General features: G+C 50.4%; 1 protein-coding gene across 1 annotated transcript; it reads left to right on the top strand.

Moving 5' to 3' along the window:
- Nucleotides 1-16216: 16216 nt before the first annotated feature.
- On the top strand, nt 16217-16897 carry LOC131210977 (uncharacterized). Its single transcript, XM_058204312.1, has 2 exons — nt 16217-16370; nt 16446-16897. The coding sequence occupies exons 1-2, from the start codon at nt 16290-16292 to the stop codon at nt 16797-16799; spliced, it is 435 nt and encodes a 144-aa protein (XP_058060295.1). The 5' UTR covers nt 16217-16289; the 3' UTR covers nt 16800-16897.
- The last annotated feature ends 4094 nt before the right edge of the window (nt 16898-20991 follow it).

Here is a 20991-nt window from a genome sequence, read left to right as displayed (position 1 = left end):
TTGGAGCCTACTAAGGAAACGGACCGAGGGCACTGGATACAAACGGATACTACAGACGTTGCTGCGCTGCTACAAAGCCTTCTTTGCTTTCTTCGTAAGTTTGCCTCCAACTTACGACACGCTCCGGAAGAGCAAAATAAAGTCCATGGCATACTTAATCGACACACATTCTACCCTTTTAAGGCAATCAGTCAGTCAGAAAACACCAAAATCGATACCGAAGCCAATTCGTGTGCACTTGTAGGAGCTTTTGGCCTTGATCTCCCTCCGTGTACGTCATTTGATATTTCGTATCGGAGTTTTCTCGACGACTACCCGAGTATCTGAGAGCCCTACGTGTTGATACGCTAAAATCGAAAATACAGGGTGCGCCACGAAAGAGTCTTTTTTCCATATGATTATATAATAGAAACCGCTTAATATTTTTCGATGATGGAACATTTATTTGAAAGGTTGATTCTTTAATTTTTTTATGAAAAACAATGTTGATAAAATATCCACCACGGTTGGCTTGGCCCATTCGATGGACCTATTTTTGAGTACATTTTAGACTGTCTGTGGTCTTATCTCGGCAATTGAAATTTGAATTTCGGTCTTGAGGTCATCAATAATTGTTGTTTCTTTCGCATATCATTTATGTTTCACCGCAGCCCGGAGGTTCAAAGGGGTCAAATCGCAACTTCTTGGAGGCCAATTCACAACACCATTTCTGCTGATTATTCGCTGTCCGAAGATGCGGCGCAAATCGTGGCTCGTGGCTGTCGCTGTATGGCAGGTGGCATCATCATATTGTAACCAAATGTCGGCTAAGATCTCAGTTCAGGTCTTGAATCGCCACCGTCACAGTAATGTAGTAGAAGAGTAGTAAGGGCCAGAAGAGTGTGGATGAGTACCTGTCAGCAATCAACAGAAACCGATTAGTTGACAGCTCTGATTCCTTCCAGCGACTACACTGCGACAGAAAACCTTCCCATCAAGAAGAAGGCCCAACAGTTTGAGAAACTAATTCCCTGCCTCAAACAGCCCTATGGTGGCCCTCGCTGTACCTCGGCATGTGTTGGACCAACTCACAATTTGGTCCACAAACAACATACAAAAGTGTCCCCAGGGACGTCCCCCCGCCAAGATCGACGAGTAATTTGTTTTGACAATCTGTACGGGCAACTTTTTGCAATATTGAGTGTGTAGTGCCTTTCGGAGCGAAAATTGAATTATTTTGACAAACGAACCCCCGGGTTGTGTTGTTTGCCCTTTTGGCCCTTCCGTCGCGCTCCCTTCTTGTGGCCCCTTCCGATGCCGAAACTGTTGCAATTTTGTCCAACCCCAACCCACTTTTCCCGACCGGAAGGCGTTAGTACCGGATTGTAACACACTCGAAAAAAACAACAACCAAGTCAAACCGAACGCCCCATTTTCTTCTCCAATTTATCCCAAATTACTCACCAGAGCATTTCTCGTCGACTGTTGTCTTCCGCCCGCCGGCCGGACTGCTGGACGAAGTGAAAGGATATCCCGGCACTCCCGGCCGCTAGCAGCAACGGCGCCGGTTCGAGGTGCCAAAAATCTCGTAAATCTTACCGTCCCGACCCGAGCAGCCGGCCTGAGCCGGTTTTTCATCAAATATTAAAAAACTTTCGCAAAGCAACTTGCCCTCAGATTATACTTCAGTTTGACTGGTACCATTTATCAACACGCCCGAGCCCTGCTCTAGCAGGAGGCACGCATCGTCCGACCCACGCCGGGCACGTCGTCTTACGCAGTAAAGGATGGGAATTATTCCCACGAGGATATACCCCTACGGTCGGTACGGCTGGCGGTCGGTTTAGCGAAAGAACCACTTTCGCCTCCCGGGAACCCGGGGCGAAAATAGTTATCAATGAACTCGGCGCGCAGGCAATGAACCGTTGCCAGCTAGCCAGCCAGCCATTTTGTAGCCCGCCGCCTCCACGGTCTTAAATGAGTCATAAAATATTTAATAATACTGCTCGCTGCATTATTCAGGCTAATGAAACTCTTTGGGCGAACAACTGCTACAATTTGTTGCGCTAGGCACCCCGGAATACTCAGGGGCGATGACGAATGGTCAATTAGGACCCGGAACTACGGAGCCTCTAGACGTCGGGGTCGGGTGATTAAATTTATGATCGGCCGCTAATGCTGCGCTGCGCCGATCTCTGTTGATGTTCCGTTCGAACGCGAATCCTGGACCACTGGCGTCCAACCGGTGGCCGGTGACAGGTGAACCCAACACTTCTTGGAACCTGACTGACGCGTAGTGTGGCAACGGAACAAATAAGTTCGCGTGTCAGGTTGGCAAACTGGACTCGGCAAATCGGAAACGGACCCCAAAGCTCGCGCGGCCAATGCCTCCGAAAAAAGAACTCCGGACCGCGCGTCACTTGTCGGGCGTTCTGGTCAATCAAGCCGGCAGCCCGCGGTGGCCGACCCAGCGATTGAATAATTCATGAATGAATGAAAAATCCCAAATTAGATTAGTTGGCGAAAGTTGCTGGACCGGCTGGGCTGGGCTGGACCCGAAACAGCCCCTAGACGATGAAGAAGAGGAAGGAAAAAATGTCACTTGCCGTCATCTTTGACAAGCAACTGGAACTCTTTCGGGAGACTTCGGGTTTCTCGGCCTGCCTTCCACGGTTCGGGGGATGATAATTCTGGGCATTTGGTTTTTTTTTTCTGTGTTTCGGTACCCATTCGATGCCACTTTTTTGTGAGCTGAAGGAGGACCCTCCGCGCCTTACAAGGAGGTCGTCTGCCGAACTTTGGGCAGTTCTGGGCAGCGGCGCACAAAACTTAAACATTAAAAACTTCGCAACAACCCGATGGCCGGTGACGTGTGGGGAGCGCGGGCGGCCGGCAGATACGCAGGAGCCTCACAGCGTGCCCGCGGTGTCTTCCAATTATCATAACTCATGCCACACCGTCACCGTTATTGGTCCAATTTGGCCGGCCCGTTCCCGGTTCCCGGGGCACGCCCGGAGGAACAGATCGTTAAAGTACAAATCACTGTTTCCCGAAAGTTTTTCCACAAAACCTGTCCACGGGTCGAGGCGCAGCTAACTCCTGCCGGTGTTTCTTGGTGTTTCGGAATTCTTATTTTTTATCTCTCTCTCTCTTTCCTTCCCTTTCTGTCTCCCTCTGCTCCTCTCCTAGTTTCCACCAAATTCTCAACACTTCCCGCGCTTTATTTTATTTTACGGTACTTTATTTTGATTATTTTTTCTCACATCCACCATTGCAGCACTTTTTGCTCACATTTAGTTGGAGCGCGTTGCGCAAGTTTTCCTTTTGTCATTTGCCGCCATGAGCGCCGTGGCTTTCTTACACGCCGCGACACGGTCCCGAGCGCCGCCGCCGAGAAGCCTGGTAAAAGTTTCGAGGATAGTGCGAATCCTTCTCGTGGCCCCGTAATGGAAAAAGTAATTCGACTTTAAACTAACTTTCGCGCGGTTATCACCTGAAAATTGACAAAGTTTGTGAGCATGTGAGAATGGATACGACAGTCCCTTGCCGTGCCGTGCCGCATTGCATTGCGGTGTCACGGATGCTGCGGTTCCATCTATGAGCCGCCGGTTTGTGTTTTTAAAATACCCTATTTTAAAGCCGAACACCCGAACCGATCCGGGCGTGGACTCTGTTTCAAGCCGCCAACCATTATCATCGGCCATTATCGGATCCGGTCGCTATCGATCTCCATAAATCCTGTCGCTTCCTACCACGCGCGTCTCTTTCATCGAGACCGCCCGGGCCAGAGAGAGTGAGATCGAATTCGATTCCGACCAAAAATGGGAGCTCGGTCTACGTATGAAGCGCCATTTTTCAAATGGCTGTCAAAACTCTGGCCGCGTGCGCCCCCCCTACACTTGCAGCTGTGGGGCTGTTAATGGAAGCGGCACGGCGGAGCTCCGGTTAGAAATATATAAGCAACGGGAATAATGATGTTGTTCGACATGAAAAGTCCATATAATTCCGCTTTCGGGTGTCTGACGATTCGGCCCGTCGCCTTTCGCTCCTAAGACGGTAAATTAGGAAAGGTGAGTGCATTTGTGTGGCCGCGCGGGAAGTTCATTGTCCTGGTGAATGATGCAGGATTGAGCTACTACTGTGGCCAAAGGGTATCGGGGACCAGTTTTCTTCATGTCAAAAACGATCGGATTTGTAGAGAGATCATTCTTTATTCTACCGCACCTGTTACAATCAATAGTTGAGACAGGAGTCGATGCGCAGAATCTGTTGAAGGCTTTTCCTAAAAAGAACTCTTTAATCCATTTCTAAAATGGAAACAAATGTAGAGAAACATAGTGTAGAGATTATTTCAAAGTGCACCACAAAGATTAAGAAGAAAAACGTAAGATTTTTCGAGTTATAAGTGACTCATCGTGCGTCACAAAACAAGTTGATTCCAATGAACGGTTTGCTTTATTCCCAAAGCCCAATCCTGGTAAGGATTCAAGGATTCAAAGAAGCGCCAAAATTCTTCCTACAATTAGAGTCCATTCGTCAACACCTGAAATATTGGCGATCCTTGGTTCGATTTCGAGTACCACAATTTGCCGTTCTTCACACATCGCTCTTTGATGCGGTGACTTCCGAATCGAGTGAAGTATTTTAATTGTTCCCATCTTTCAGCACAACAATTACCACCGTCCTAGCAAATCCCTAGACGATCCTTTCGGCTATTCGCCGGCCGACTGAGTGTCCAATTAGAACTACGGACCCCGCCGCGCCAGATTGACGATCTGCCGGCCCGGAATGGTGTCGAAAAAAGCGGGGGCTGCAAAAGACCGGACACAATCCCGGAACGGCTAGAGCCATTTGCGACGACAGGACAAAATTAAGAAAAAAACGGGACAGGGCGGGATCACCAACACAGAGCGCCCGGGGCGGATTGACCGGTGTTTCATTAAATCTTCGAAAATCCGTCGCCAGCCACCTAACAAAAAACAACAACAAGAAACACTAGCGTAGGAAACGATTTTCCGAGCCCCAAAGATCTGCCGGCCGCCGCACTGATCAGGACAGGAAAAAGGACAACACCTGCGGCCCCGTGGGGCCCCGAATGAAGCCGGCGAAGGCGAACCCAAAAAAAACCAAGCCCAAAACCTGCTTAAAAGCGCTTCCTGAAGATCTCTTTGATGCTCTGCGCCGAGACGAGGACTAGTCAACAAACACAAAGACACGGACACACTAAAAGCCGGTACACAAATAAAACAAACGAGAGGCCCAAACGAAGCTCTACTCTTTGCTTTCGGAACGCTTTCGAACTATGCTTGCCAATTTCGCCATCGTCGGGAAACTCCGTGGGCCCGTAGCCCACGATTTTCCTTTTCGTCCACTTTTTCGCCACTCTTTTTCTACACTTTTTTTGTGTTTTGTGTCCTCCGATCTCTGCTGGCGCAATCAGCGATGTGAACGATGCCGGATCCATTTCCCGCCGGCTGCCGCCGCTGATTCAGTTCCGATTTTCCCGAAGACGCTCGGCAAGATGCTAAACGACGCAGCAGCAGCATTGGGAGATAGCTGGCAGCCCGTGCCCCGGCCAAAGAAGTGGAAAGAAGCCCATTTTCCTAGCCCAGTGCTGCGAGGTCCCATTTGCGTGGAATCGCCTTTATTTGTTCTACGCCATTATCAGGGGGCTTCGTCGAGGCTCTCGGATGAGGCTCGCGGGCTTGAGCCGTGATACGAACTTGATCCGTGGACCTTGGACAAAACAATGGCCGGTCGGAAGCAAATGGCGCTAACCTGAGTGATTCTTCGGGTGCGTCCTGTCAAAAGAATAAAATCCCTGATAAATGAGCAGACAACTAAATGTTAACCAGCTTTCGGCGAAACGGCTACTAGCACCCGCAACGGGCGATAATTGTAGGCCTAAAGCATTATACCTCAACTAACAAGGTTTCAAATGCACCTCCCAAAACCAGAAGTTTCGAAAATCAACATTTTCCACGCCAACGGCCAACGACGATGCGATGTGCAGACGTGTAGAAATAATCCGTCGGAAAAGAAAAGGAAAAACAAGTCCGCCTCGCCAACACTAGTGGAGTGGACCAATTTGGAACCTCAGAGAGGCAAACCGGCGCAAACCGCGTCACACGAATCCACGGAAGAAACGCAAAAAAAAAGGAACGGAACTTTCAACCAACCGATGGATATGTCACCGCCAAGCCCTTCAGCGTGCGGCCTGCGCTCACCGGAAATTGATATCCTGCTTCGCCACAAACACACGCGACGATGCGGCTGATGATTGGTTCGATGGCAAGCGCCCGTGTGTGGGTGTGCGGTGTTTTTTTGCGTCACATCCTTCTTTTATTTACCCACATCTTAAAACGAATCCTTGCGGAATCGTGAATCGATTTGATCCACGTGGGCACGTAGATGGGAGCCGGGCAGCATGAGCCTGAGCGGAACATGGTACGATCCTCTTTGATGTTCCGCTAATTTTACGTATCGTCGTCGTCGTCGTACGACGGGACCGTACCCTCGGCACGGCACGGCTTCGAACGAAATAGTTCGCTTGGTCGGTTGCGAAAAGGATTTCAAACGACTCTTCAAGCGCCTCACTTGAGGACAGCGCCGTTCGCGGTGTGATTTTGAATCAAGCAGTGCACTGTGTCTCGCTTTCGCCTTTGAAAACATTGTTTGCCATTTATCGTCCCGCGGCCGCCCGACGGTGGGGGCGTTGGTTGCACCTCGGCCAGTAACATCGATGAACGGTGAGCCGTATGATTTATGGACTTCAGGCCCGCAAAGGCGCCGCTCGCGCGATAAAGTTGTAGCGTCTGTGAATAATTCGTCTTTTACGGTGCTTGTATGAATAATTTAAATTTTATACTGTCAAAATGGCGGCTTTGGCATGGCAAAAAAATGCGTACTAATATTAGGCGCGCCATGCGTGAGAAGCATTGAGTGGTGATTTTGGCGATTCTGGGTCATGGACGGTAATGGCGAACGAATAATCCTTTCCCAAGAAGCGTTAGCGGCTTCACCGCCCTGGTCGATGTATCTTTTCCATTTAAGGACATTTTTTTTCTTTTTGAGTGCCAGTTATGGTCGTCCTCTCAAATATCAGGCAGAAGCAAGGAATGTCGTCGAGTCAATATGGGAGGTCAAGATTTTAAATGCAAAAATAGCCTGAGCCGATCATCTACGATGGTCAAGTGATCGTAGCCCAAGTAGAGGACAGCGCATTTTACAATTTGGTAGTCGATCAGCAGCCGTACCAATCCAACAGCAGCGATCCTAGCGTTTTAAGGCGTCAATGCGATCAATCCAACATGTGCTTCTCTTGCTGCAATCAGTAATTTCGAGATCAGTTTAGGAGTGATTAAATTAGATAAGTATAGTATAGTATTAGTATAGTATTTGAAGAAATTGATTTATTCTGCCACGACTTTAAGAACTAAACACCGACTAATGTCCTTCTTCAAATAAAAAGAATCATTTCATTCATTTTAGTTTTAATTGTCCTAAACCTTACGGAGCTCTAAGTAGTCATCGTGTAGTCAAATAAAGTACTTTCAAAAAGGATACATTGCGCGTATTGTCTGTTGAGAAAACCAACTAAAAGCTACATGGAGACCAATTTCCACCGCAACGAAGTGTCCAGAACAGGCTCTGGGAACAGGGACCATATTGAATATGGTCCGGGAACCGGGAAGCCGAACGGCACCCGGGGCCGAAACCGATACAGGCGTACCCAGACACGTTTGAAAAATTCCTACATGTCATCATTAAGATCATATGGTCACAACCTAACAACACTGCCCGCGTCCGCTCCCGTCACCCCGGTCCCGGGAATCCTCTCCCAACTCTCCGACCTCGTCCCACAAACCGCGGACGGAAGCAGCAGCAGTTGAGCAGCATGTGTTGCACCCAAGACACCGGATTCCTTCCGTTTTCGAGCCCGAAATTCCACGACGAAAAACGAGAGCTTCCCCGGGAGAGCGAGCACACTGTAATTTGAGCCAATTCACGCCTTCCCTGTCATCGGGAGCTGCGGACAGACAGACACACAAAAAATTACCATAAAATATAATCACTTCAACACCCGGCACCGGGCGGCGTCGTCGTCATCCCGGCGGCCGCTTCTCCTAAGCACACCTTCTCCTACCCCTGGAGTCCCTTCTACGCCTTCTAGGAAGCATAACGAGTGCACCACGCCTCGACCAAAACCACGTCGACTGTCGCCGTCGAGAAAAGGGCCCCCGTGGGTCTGGAAGCGGTCTGAGAGCGGCGTCACTTGGGACAGTGGATTTTCGTGAACCGAAGATTAATTACCACACCACAAATCACGAACCAATTTCCCGGATTTGGACCTTGCGGAACCTCCGGGGCTCGGGGGCGTTGTTGTCACAAACCGAAAACGGTAACGAAACGAAATGGTTCGCGATCGCCACGATCCAGTCTCGGGGAGAGTGTGTTTCTTGAGAAACTCATCCGAGCCCATCCGAGCCCGACCATGGCCAATCGATTGACGGTCGACAGTAAAAAGGACCGACGCGACTCCAAACACCATAAACACGACACACTTTGTCGTGGACAGCCGGTTAAACGGTCGTTTATGCGTTTTTTTTCCGGTCGTTTGATTGGAAATGGCCGATTCGGGCGGGTTATGATTTATGAAGCCCGTGAGGCGCTGGCTTCTTGACTAATATCTTCATCGTGCGGGTGTGTATCTGTTTCTTTGTCGTGTCGCATCAGTTTTAATTTATTCGCTTTTGTTAGAACGCCCATAAAGTTGTTCGTCCGGAGAGCCCGAGAGCCCTGAGAAACGGACCTTTCGGAGCTTGTTTTCTTGTAACTGGAGACACCGACAGCTCGGCACCCTAAAATTTACTATCCTTCCGACCGTGTTTATGAGCCGGGCCGAGGTTCCATCCGATGTGGCGTGGATTCTCCAGTCGTACACCATAAATCACTGACCTCGAGTACCGTCGAAGTGCTGCGTAACGCATTGATGTTTGCGATGTTATGCAACATTGAGCGCCCGCGATGCACTCACCGGCCGGCCACTGGTGGTGCATGTTGATGGGCTTATTAGTTAACCCGTGAGTCACTTAGCTAAGCAAACGGGTCGGCCTATAGCTGCTCGTAAACACACGGTCCATAATTCCGGAGGATGGTTCATTAAATACATACGCACTTCCGCCCAACCGGAAAGAATGCCACTCGACATGGCATCCCGTTGCTGGTCGCGGTTTTCAGTGGCCAATTCAGCGAGGCCCCATCTTGAAGAGCACTGGCACTGGCAACAACAACTTTGGGCGCTTCCAGGACGGCCCAACCGCCATTCAACCGTCGGTGCGTTGCGGTAATAAATCGCTCGGTGGTCGCGTCGGTAGGCGATTGAGCTGAAACCGACCGACCGCCCAAACCGCATGATAGTGCTAGAAAAGTTGACCAATGTTTTGAGGCATCTGCCCTTCCGGGGCTGCGGACAGTTCGAGGCTCCGGAGGACCATTGAGCCGTGAAGAAGGTGGGTGAAGTGCGCGGTGCCACAGCCACAGCCACCCGGTCGGTTCGATGCGCGGGTTGCGTTCGCTCGTGATCGGCCGAACGGAAGTAATGCACAAATATGATAATGGCTGCGGTCGGTGAATGGATTATTAAATTTAATTACACACATTTCATTACCCGTTGCCGAGCCCACAACACAATCGCCCTCTCTCTCTCTCTCTCCCATACATACACTGGACAGCCCAAAAAGGATCCACTTCGCGGCGCTCCCATTAGCGGTATCATGGGCTGTCCGCGCGCGCTCAGCATTTCAGCGCTGCTTCAAGTGGCTTACTGGGCCAGGATGGGTCGGTTGGTTCCGGTAGCCATCATACATCACATTCGAACGCATTTCGATAATGTGAAAAGCCGAGAGAATCCTTCATCCACCCATCCAGGATGTTCAGTGTGCGCTCCGCTCGCAACAAGGCGTCGTTGTAATTTCACGAAACAAGTGAACTGTGTGAATCCCATCGGTCGGCTCGCGGATGGGGTCATTAATTAAAAAACCGGGAAAACAAGCCCGTATCGCGCGTGTTTTGAAAGGCCGGAGCACAATTCTTCGCTGGTTCCACGGTGCAACCATCCTGCAACATCTGGCGACCAGAAAGCTCCGCGATCGGCCCCGCGAACCGTCCAATTAATCACCGTTAACGACACCGCGACGTGGTTGTCTTCGAGTTTGTTTTTTTATCTTACAGGAACGGACTGAACCGTATTTATTAAATTTATTTTACGGCCAATCGAACTCAACAAGCAACAAGCATCCTTCAGCACGTGGCGTGGTGGCCTTGTCGCGGTTGTTATTTCGGCCTTAAGATGTTCGTGGTGTATTGGCTGTTTCGGTTGATGTGGTTATCGGGTTGGGTGTGCTACTGTTTTAGTGTTTTCTGTAGCAGGTTGCTAAATGTTAATGTTTCTATTGCCAATAGGTCACATTCCGTGAAGTCAATAGCTAAATGTAGAGGCCAATTAACACCCTTCCGCCGTGTCTTGACGTACGATGTGATGGACCGGGAAGGTGATAGAAACGTGTGAAGAGAGCCAAGTAACAAATAGGTCAAACACGTCACACTTGCTGATCAAAACATGGAGTGTATCTACTTTACCCGGAAAACTGCTAGAGTTCCAAAGTAATATGTTTGCCATTTTGAATTTATTTATCGAGTTGAGCTACGATACCTGAAACCGGACATTGGGCTAACTAACAGCTGAAGTCACATCCGAAAGAGCAGGGAAGTTCATCAAGGATACTGAAGATTTGAGAATTTCTGTAAGGCTGGAGATGTGTTCCTTACAGGAAGGTCTGGATTCCTGGCTGAAAGCTATGTTTGGCGGTATCCTTTTGTGATGGGGCGGGAAATCTTTCTATTTGGCGATAGTAGTTGGGAAACATTAATATCGACGTTAGTGCTTGGAACGTGTGTTTGTTCCTTATTTTGATTTTGAATCCGTCGTGAATTTTTTATATGAAGCTGCCAGGAAGTTGTGACAAGTGACACTGATGAATTGTGATCTTCTCTAACAATGTTACTTAACACCCGAACCTTTTTTTCGATAAGTTCTTCACTGAGTATTTGATAGATTTCGGTCTTTAGATTGATGGTATTGTTTCTTGGCCTAAATCTCGGCCAGTTTACTGTAGTTTGTCCATGTGATCCGATGAGTGTTTGGCTTCTGTTGTTTGTTGTTGAGAATTTCCGTTTGTAGAGGAGCAGACAGGTTTTAGTTTGGAGTTTTTGGCAACAGTTCCAAATTCTGTGGCGTGCGTTGATATCGCCATATATTCATTAGTTAATTTTTCGGCTTTTAAATGTCTTTATGTTCTTTATGTCTGCTCTGCCTTTGTGTCCTACTCGTTAGTGGACTTCTATGAAATCAATTGGACCTGCTGCTGTTTGTATTGTAATGTCTCTCGCCTCTAATATGGATTATTGGAAACGTTTCATATTTGGGAGTTTTTGAGTGTTCTGTTTTGTAACAATATTAGCGTTGTTTGTGTTCGCTTGATTATACATTCTTCTCCAGTGGTTGTGTTCAGCTAACAAAAACCACAATAAAAGAAATGCCAAACAAAACGCAGCCTAACCCTGACCGACCACGGGGCCGATACTGGATCGTAAAAATAAAGCCCCCAAAAACTTAACGAGCTGCCCAAATTTGACACGCGCATCGATGTTCGGTAATGTTCCACCGGGGCAATATAAGAACCAACAAGAGTCACCACAAATAGTCAGCTTTGGGGTTCCCGGCCGGTCTTTTTACTGCCCGACCGAACTTCTCCCACGAAGATGATCGTTTCTAGATCAGCCGAGACATTCCCATAAAGTATTGACCGGCCCCAGCTCGAGTCTTTCACCGAGGGCCGATCGCATGATTTATGGTACCGTGAACCTCGGAAAGGCCAACGCCGGCTCGTCTCGGGCGAATCAAAAGTTCGAGATCCATCACACGGTTACGAGACGATCGCGCTTTTATTTTTATGGCACCGTACGAGTTACGAGCCTCTCGCGGGTCTCCCGGTCAGCTAGCTTTCGTGCCATGCAATGTCCTGCTTCGATGGTGATAAAACAGGGCCACTGAGAGAGAGACTCGAGGGGAACCTCGAGATCACAGACCAGTCGTATTACAGGATTCGGTGTGGACTCCGCGAGATGTCAATTGTAGCCAGAAGGTCTTGCTATCAACACAGTCTTTTATTCTGACGCCGGCTTTACAGCAACGGAGAATTCATGACTTTTTCAACAATAGCTGACGAAATCTGATGAGCTTAACCTGCCGGAACCCAACCCAACCAATACGGAACGGCGCCGAGTGTGAAATTTATTGGTCAACATGCGTTTCACTAATTGGCGCTAATGAACGCCTCGGCCGAATGGGGTGATTTAGAACTTCCACGGACGTCGATCGTCACGCAGTTTATTAATTGGAAGACGGCCAGCAAAGCCAGCACGATCGTCTACGCGCCACGGGAGCATACCCGTGGGTCACGGGAGGCTCGCGGCTAAGGTCACGCCGGGGCCGGTTTGCCTTACGGAACCTACGGACCGATCAAGAAGCACCCGAGAATCCCCGGTGAGGTGCAGTTTGCCAATCCCGGGGACAATGTTCGCCATTATGACCCCGCAGCGGGCAGCCTCGCCAGGACTCGACTCGGTTCCAATTTGTCGGATGTCACCCCTTTTGCCCGCCGGTTGCTCGTTCGAATGGCTTCGGCTGCCGGTTTTTGGCCAATTCGCGACTCCTTCATTTCTGCACTCTTTCGTTAACAGGTCCACTCTCCAAGTCCGAGGGTCCCGAGTTGCATTGCGCGCACAAAGAGAGAGAGAGAGCGAGAAGGTGCCGAGATGGTGCGTCTTCTGCTACGAAGCGAATCGTTAATTATCGGCCAATTTCACAGTCGTTATGTTTTATGGTCGCGGCCGCCCCAGGCCGTCGATATTTACTTTCGGTCAACAATTTATAAATTCTCGACGCATAATGAAAGTTCGGCCCCCGGGCGTCCCGGCCCCTCACTCGCGCCTGGCCCAGCAACATACTTGGCAGCCCGCGTTTGTTAACATCGATCGCGGGGTGCGATGCGATGCGTATGTAAATGCTATCGGCTCACCACAGCCCATGGATTGACCCCGGTCCGGTTCTGCTGCATGTCCGGGCCGGATTTTCGGGACCCCCGGGCGCACGGTCCGCGGGTCCGCTCCACGCTTTTCTGCTGTTTTGCTAATTGTCCCAAAAAGCCGTCGAATCCGGCCCGACGGTGTTCGGCGTTTAATGATGGTGCTTCATGCTTGGTCTTCCGTTTTCGGCCGCGGCCTCACCTCGGGGATCGGATCGGTTTACACCACTTTGTTTATTATTTTCGTTTTCATTCCGGCACGGCACACGGCTGTAAATATGTTTATGGTTAGTGTCATTTATTTTGTTTCGCCCAAGCGGCCCCCAGCGGGCCCCGATTGGAACGAGTTTATGATTGAAATCTTGTTCGGTAGTGCCGGGCAGTGGTCGGGGAATGTTGCAGGTAATAAAGTTCAATCATGGCGATGGTGGCAATATACCATTCATCGCGCGCGCCCGCGTGGCAGAATTTATGCGCTTGGCGTGCGGGAGCATTAAAACCGGCGCCGCGATCCGATCGCTTCGGTTAAACGGCCGGTCTGCAGTTATGCTGCGACGGGATCGACTGTAACTGGTTCTAACGATTTGTTCTTTTCTCACCACCGGACCACTACGTCCCAATCAAAGGTGAGCATAATTTTCAGCTTTTATGATTCCGTAACATTCCAAACAGGACAGCGTGCGTGCTCCGTACTTCTTTGCTTCAACTACTGCATGGTGTCCACCATTTTGCCAGCTATTTTTAAGCCACATTCCACCGGCTGCTGGCGGGTAGCGGTGGTGCAAACATCCGAACCGGGGGGCCACCCGGCACTAAACCGCCCGGGTTCAGGACATTTTTATGAAATTTTTATGTCTCACGTCAGCCGGCTGACTCGCCGGCTGTGTTCGGTCGGTAAACGATTTTACAAATTTTCTTATTCTCCGGCGAAGGCGGTTCCTTGCCTTGCCCACTTGACAAACGAAGGTTCGTCGCCGCCCGCCACCCCCACCCACTCGGGCGCCGTTTTAACTTTCGAGCATAATTTTCCCCGAGCCCAGAGGACCTTCGGAGACCGGGCCCTTGTGTGGGTGCCCCCGAAGGAGAGTGTTCAAAAGTCACCAATATGCAAATCCGGAAACCCCGGAAAACCCAGCACTTGGCAGTCCAGTTCGAAATGTTTCGGAGTTCCCGGTACGCGACCTGGGACTTCTTGGGCGAGAGTCGACAATTTCGCCTACCGCAATGGGACCTGGGACCGTCTTGCCATTTTTTTTCTTCCCATCCTTTCCACCAAGACCGAGACCCGAATGCTAACCGTCACGGCCGCACGAAGGCGCAAGCTTCCTTTGAAGCAAAGCGTCTCGTAAACTTCAGCACCGTACGAGTGGCTCGTGCGTCGGCGAGAGTTTCTCGTCCTGTGCCATCCTTTCCCCATGGCATGGCCGCGCGGATCAGCTGCGACTTTCGATGCATGAAAACATGATTTTATGTCGAGCACTTCCAGGCAAACCGAGAATGTGCCTCACTGGGGACACAAATTCGAGCGGGGGAGGGAATGCAAATGGCGCGCCACGGACGAGCGGACGGAAATAACGTTTGAGACGGGAGCCGTGACCTCACGGGACCGGGTCGCGGAGATTTAATATGTTTTGGGCCGACTCCGGCTGATTGAGTGATGAGTCCGGGGAGTTGGCGGCCGCGTGTTGGTGCGATGCGAGCGATTTACAATCCTAACTCGGGATTCGAGGCGCGGCAATATTCTAATCAACAATGATGTGCCGCTAACAAGGACCTAACCAGCAAATCAGTGGCAGATTGGCGTTGGATTCGTCGCTACATTGCATCGTGACCGACACGATTTTGTTGCATAGCGATTTGTGGCGGCAAAAGTATTGTTTGCGTAGGTCAAGCTTTGCTGGGAACAGTGCATAGCTTTTGGAGCTTTTAATACGAATCAGAATGGCGTAATTCAAAGTGCTAGAAGCTGCATTAATGATGTGTTCAATGATTGTAGTGGATGCAACGATTAGGCAGAGAGGTCCTTCAACGGAGTTCGGTGAACCGAATGTCGGCCGAAATATTGTTTAAGGATTTGCCCTGCTTAGTTGGGCCAAAAATGGACTGCAACTCGCCACGAATCGATCGAAAAGCCGATCAACATGAAACATGTGCATCCCTTCAGAAGGAGATTACTCGTCTGGGAGCTCAAAGGCAACTCTCTACGGAACTGGGATCCGGGTTTCAATCCTTCTCCGTCGCCAGAATAATGTTTGATTCCTTTCCAACTGCTACTGCTCGTCAAGATCTCGCAAAAATCAATGGTAGTTAAGTATACTCACGAGTGCGTGGCCGTCGACGTGGCCAGCAAATCAGCCTAAGGTTCGGAGAAACGAAATGAGCTTGTTCATTACTCCGAAAGTCGTTGCCGTGCAGGGCTACATTGTGGTGCGGACTGTTTCTAGGAATTGATTTACCATCCCACTGGACATTGTCGTTACGGCCGCGGACGGACTAATAGAGAGCTGCAGTATCCGGTTCCCTGAAAAAGGTGCGTCTAGAGTTCGACATCGATTGCGGCTGTGGCAAAACCGGGAGGCCAGGTGCTGAAGCCGCACGGAACCGGTCACTTTCGGAGTGCAATTTTGGACGGTAAACCAAAGTCCGTCCGGTCATCGGTCTCTAATCAAAACCGTGGAGTGCCAACCTTGAGAAAAGATTTAATCAAAAATAAAAACGAACGAAAAGGAAACAATTTGTAGAAATATTTATACTAACGAAAGCTAATTAAAAAGTTGGAAAAATTAAAAGTAATTAGAAAATTAGTAAACCAACGAAGTAATCAACAAGCAAAGCAAACAGATAATCGAAAGATTGTTTCATAAACAGTTTTCCCAAGTCTGACCGTTCTTGGGCCAGTTCTGCTTCAACTGGTATCAGCGTGCATCGCCAAACGCATCCGATTAGAATGCAATCCAACACGTGTGAGGGTCGGCCTAGGGTCTGCTCTCCGCCGCCGAAGGGCTGATAAGCTGCGGCGCCCTTGCCCCGGTTCGGTGCAATCGTTTCCAATATTTCTATTTATTCACCACTCACCATCGGCCCGGGATTCAGTTGTGCAGCCAATCGTCGCGAAGTCTCTCCTGCGGTGGCCAGTAGTTCTCTGTGTTTCTGTAAGTCAGTATGAGTCGTGCGCTAAGTTTGTCCGCCACTGTGCTGCTGGTGGTGGTGATGGTGCCGCTGGTGATCGGTGCACCGACTGTGGTAACGCCAGGATAATTAATATCGCTTTCACCGAGTCCATCGGGTGCCTTACGGTTTGGTAATTTGCCTTCGCAGCATCTGCCGGACCTTTGGTACGACCGGAACTCGCCACCCGATGGTGAAAACCCATCCGGAACCGTCCCAGGCTCAGCAACGTCGACCGGACGGCCACACAGCGTCGAGCCGACGTGGATCACCGTCACGATGAATCCTGCCGAGGCTCGGTACGATCCACCCGGAGGCAGCATCCTGAAGCCGATGACCGCGATGCCGTACGTCGCCTACGTTCCGGTTCCTCCTGTCCAGCACTACCGCCACGCGACCCCCGGTTGGCCCGGGTACTTCCCGGGTCCGCCCGTACTTCCGCCGCCCTATCCTTACCACCATCTCTGTGGCCAACATGCGAACCAAGCCTACCGTCTGCTATAAAGAAAGTGTTTAGTGACCGGATCCCGTGTAGCGTGTTGCTTGCCACTGAGAACCGGGGACTCCGCACTCCCCCCCACTGGCCATCCCACCCGGGAGCCCGGGTGTCCGTTCCCGCGCGGTCCATCCGATCGATTACATGCTTCTGGTTAATTTATTCTCCTCGCCGGCATCATTTGTTACGACGCAGTGCTTCTTCCCGTTCGGGTTCCACGTGTTCCACGGATGTTCGCAGCCCTTCGCCTTGTGTCAAATAATTTCGTCAAAGCCATATTTTTATTGCGCACATTTCGCTCCCTACCGACGGTGCTGCCGACGTTGTTTTTCGGGGCGACAGCAAAAAAAAACCGGGAAGGCAATCCGCACGCCGGACACTATCGGTGGCGTGAAATCTTCACGACAGCCCGCGAAAGTGTCGAGAACGGCGCACCGCATTCCATTCGACTGATCAAGCCATTTTTCAGTATCGAGTTTCCGAGGCTCCGTCGCGGTTATCGCGGAATTTCCTTTCGACGAATTGTCGTCGTCGTCGCCGTATCGCCGGCAATTGCGTTTATGATAGCTCAATGTTGCGTGTAGGTTGTTGGTGGCTGCCGGGTTTTTGGTGGGAAGCTAAAACGGGTGGTGGAGCCACGCGGAAGCTAACTCACCGACTCCCACCGAATGTGCCTAATGTATTATTCGAAACCACAATCGCCGGCACCGCGTAAACCGTTCCGTTGCGGCGTGTTTGCCAAAGTCCATTCGGATTGCCGGCATAGTTAAATATTGCTCAACCTGACCTATGTTTGATCCTTGCCATCGGCGGTCCCGTTCCGCTCGTTTGCTGACCAAATGCATTCGCGGCCGCATCCGAGGCACGTGACGCTGTTTGCTCGTGCAGCTCGAGTCGAAGAATGTTTGCTTTGCCCGCTCAGAACGCTGTTTGTCGTGTCTTTGCCCTGCTGGACGCATGTCGGTCAAACGGTGAGCATAACACGGATTCATGCATAGAATCATCACCACCACGTGCGAACCCATAATCATTTAATCAATCGACTTTCGCTTCATGCTGGGTCTATTTGATCTTCTAGAGAAGAGCGCACACATTGCCAATCGGAATGTAAAGTTATGCTCTCGAATATTTTTTCCGAACATTAATGAAAAAGCACAATTCACCCAAAACGGTACGGTAAGTGCAAGCAACATAAATAGGGATTTGAAATGAAAATATTTTGCAACGCTTTCGTGCGCTTACTCTCGATTATTAACAAAAATGTGCGGATGCTTGTGTTTTCGTTTTCACCACATCCGGCACACTTACAACCTCCCTCGCCGGAGGGCACGGATCCTCTGGATTTTCCGAATGGGCCGGAGCGCCAAAAGGGTCCGCCGCCACCGTTTAGTTGGCCATTTTCGGTTTATTTAAATTAATCCCACGCGTACGGCAAGGAAATTTATAAACCCGTTGCTCGCTCGCTGACCGGACCGCGACCCGGCCACGCTCTTACTCATCGCCAGCGGGATCGCCGACGATGAGCATCGCTGGCTGTCGGGTTGGATATTGCTGCAGCTTGAGTGTAAACAAACATCCATCCACAGGGAATGGCGGTTCGCGAAAACTGTAACTCTGGCCAGGACGATGTGCTGGTGCCAGGTCACTGCGTTGCAATGGCACCGCGTGGCTCACAATTTCCGGGGCCCGGTGGCTTTGGGTGGCGCACACAAAAGCGGCGCGCAAATTAAAGTCGGATTAAGGCCTGCATGATGAGCTGCGGTGAGTCGAATCTGCAGCGACTTGGCAGCAGCCCCGAGGGTGCGTTGGTGGGTAATGTGTTTTTATTAAATCGAAAACCGCGACGCTGGGTTTGTCATCCCATCGTGCCGCAGAGCCGTCCATTTGGTTTCGCATTTGATTTCGCAGTTTATTGTCGTTCAAGCGACGACGACGACGACGGTGGTCGATGGTGTTCAGTAAGGTGCGGCCAAAGCAGAAGTCGAATGAATACATCGCCGAGAGTCATATGGTGATATTAAAACTCTTTACTGCCCCCAATAAACCTGCCAATGTCCGGTTCGGTGCGTGGCAGTGAAATTATTGCTTGCGGACCATTGGTGATGGGCCACATTTTTAAATGATATTCGCAACACAGTATTTGATGGCCCAACGTTTTGTGGCTCATTACAAGCTGCTCAGCAACAAGTAATCACGGTTTATGTTTTTTATTCGTTTCGCATAATGGTTTGTTGGAAAGGTGAATTGAAGTGAAATTCGCCAACAGAAAACGAATTTCTTCGTCTGTTGATTAATTGTCGCTCTGATTGCATACTTTTAGGCGTTATGCTATGAACTAGCCGTGTGCAAGTTCGGTAGTTGCGCGCGATACGATTGTGGATTGCGTGCAACGCCCTTCAAAATTTTGAATCCAAACTCTTGTTGATTCAATGTTTTCTTCCTTTAACATAATTTAAACAATTATCTCGCACAGATTTTTCATACAACTACTGCCATATAATGTAGGGAGCCATAAGTTACAAAACTCTCTATGGCGACCTTCCCAAATTATTCAGATCATTTCCATTAATCGCATTATAATACCATAATGATTGGGCAGTTGAAATCGGCGGCCTAGTAACATCGAGCAACACCTTCACGATGCGCAGTTCACGATGAAGTGTTCCATTGAGTGCATGTATTTCTGTGGCCTTGTACTTGGCTGTCTGCTAGCAGCCGTAACGGTCCGTACCTCACCAGAGAGTATGGAACATTCTAATCGACCCAATAAATCTGTTACAGTCACAGACCAATGATTGGTCAACAACCCCATCAACGGAGGACGTATCGTCCTCCGATGCAGATTCAAGCAGCAGCACCGCGTCGACCGACAGCTCAACGGACTACTCCTTGCCAGCGTCGACCTCGGGCAGCACGACGGAACCGGGGCTCTATGGCCCGGATGGATCCACCGAGCTTTCCGGGAGCAACTATAGCATGAATCCCCTGTATCCGGAAGATCCTTTCAACAGCACCCTGGCAGTCACTCCATACTGGACAAACCCTAGTGAGATGGCCGAGGTAACGATCGATGAAAGGAAAAGCTTCTTGTTCCGGTTTCTTTTCCATTTACAGTGTCACCGGAGGAAACTGCCTCGTACAGTCCGTACGATTTAAACCCCAACAACACCACTATGCCCGTAACGCCCATATTGTACGGTCGTACCCCAGCCGTTCCTATACCCGTGATGTACAATCCGACAAATTTCGGTCCCCTAAACGCGGGCGGTACGCGGAACCCACTAGCGATCGTTCCACAGGCTTTTAAGTTCGCTGATTCCCCAATCCTGAACAGCCTTAAGCCCGGCACCAGTTTCGGGCATCCTGGGTTGTTGCCTATTAACGGTTTTTGGAACGAGCCTGCCATATCGACCCCGCGGTCGGTCGTTTCCTTATGGCGTACCTCGAGAAAGGGATTCCGCAAACGAACTACGACTGGGACGAAGAGGTTCCGATTCATAAGCCGTGTAGACGAGACGAACGACTTGCGCATCTTGCGCAAGAGGACTACATCGCCGACGATGCCAACCAGCCGACGTCGTCTTCGCCGGCGCCGGCTACTCCTTGGAACAAGTGCGACCCGTAGAAGGCGTACGGTCAATGGCTACAGAACCTTGGCTGGGCAGTCAACTACCACCACCAGGAGATGGCGCCGGATTCCACTGGCACGGCCCTGGCTGCGGAAGACCGGAGCCACCGGATCCCGGATTATTCCGATAGTATTGGACTACGATTTCTTCGTCATCTGAACGCACCGGCCACCTCGTTGAATAAAGATCCTCCAAATAGCTTATCGTTGCATCCGATTACTTTCTCGAACACGGGTAGCACGGGGTGTCTTATCACCGCCCAGCATCGCGTGGCTGGGTGGGCAAACACCCCACAATCCTAGCAACCCTTTTCCACCCGACCAGTGGACATTAGAAAGTGGAAGGTCGTCGGCGACGAACACCTAATCCGTGTGTTGGGGGCCCGTGGCGACGAACCCTGTTTGTTCTGCGATAGGGCTAGATGGCGAAATGGCGGCCAAAACCTTGAGCAAACCGCACCTTCCGGCAGCAGTCGTCACTCCACGGCTTGGCCTTCCCGCCGGATTTGACGAATCGGCTCGGGGAGTTGATAAAAAGGGCCCGCGATAAACACCCGGACCCGGAGTCTGTG

Source organism: Anopheles bellator, chromosome 2 (genome assembly GCF_943735745.2).
Source record: "Anopheles bellator chromosome 2, idAnoBellAS_SP24_06.2, whole genome shotgun sequence".
NCBI lineage: Eukaryota > Metazoa > Arthropoda > Insecta > Diptera > Culicidae > Anopheles > Anopheles bellator.
Note: the sequence above shows the minus strand (reverse complement) of the source record. Positions and strands in the feature narration are given on the sequence as shown.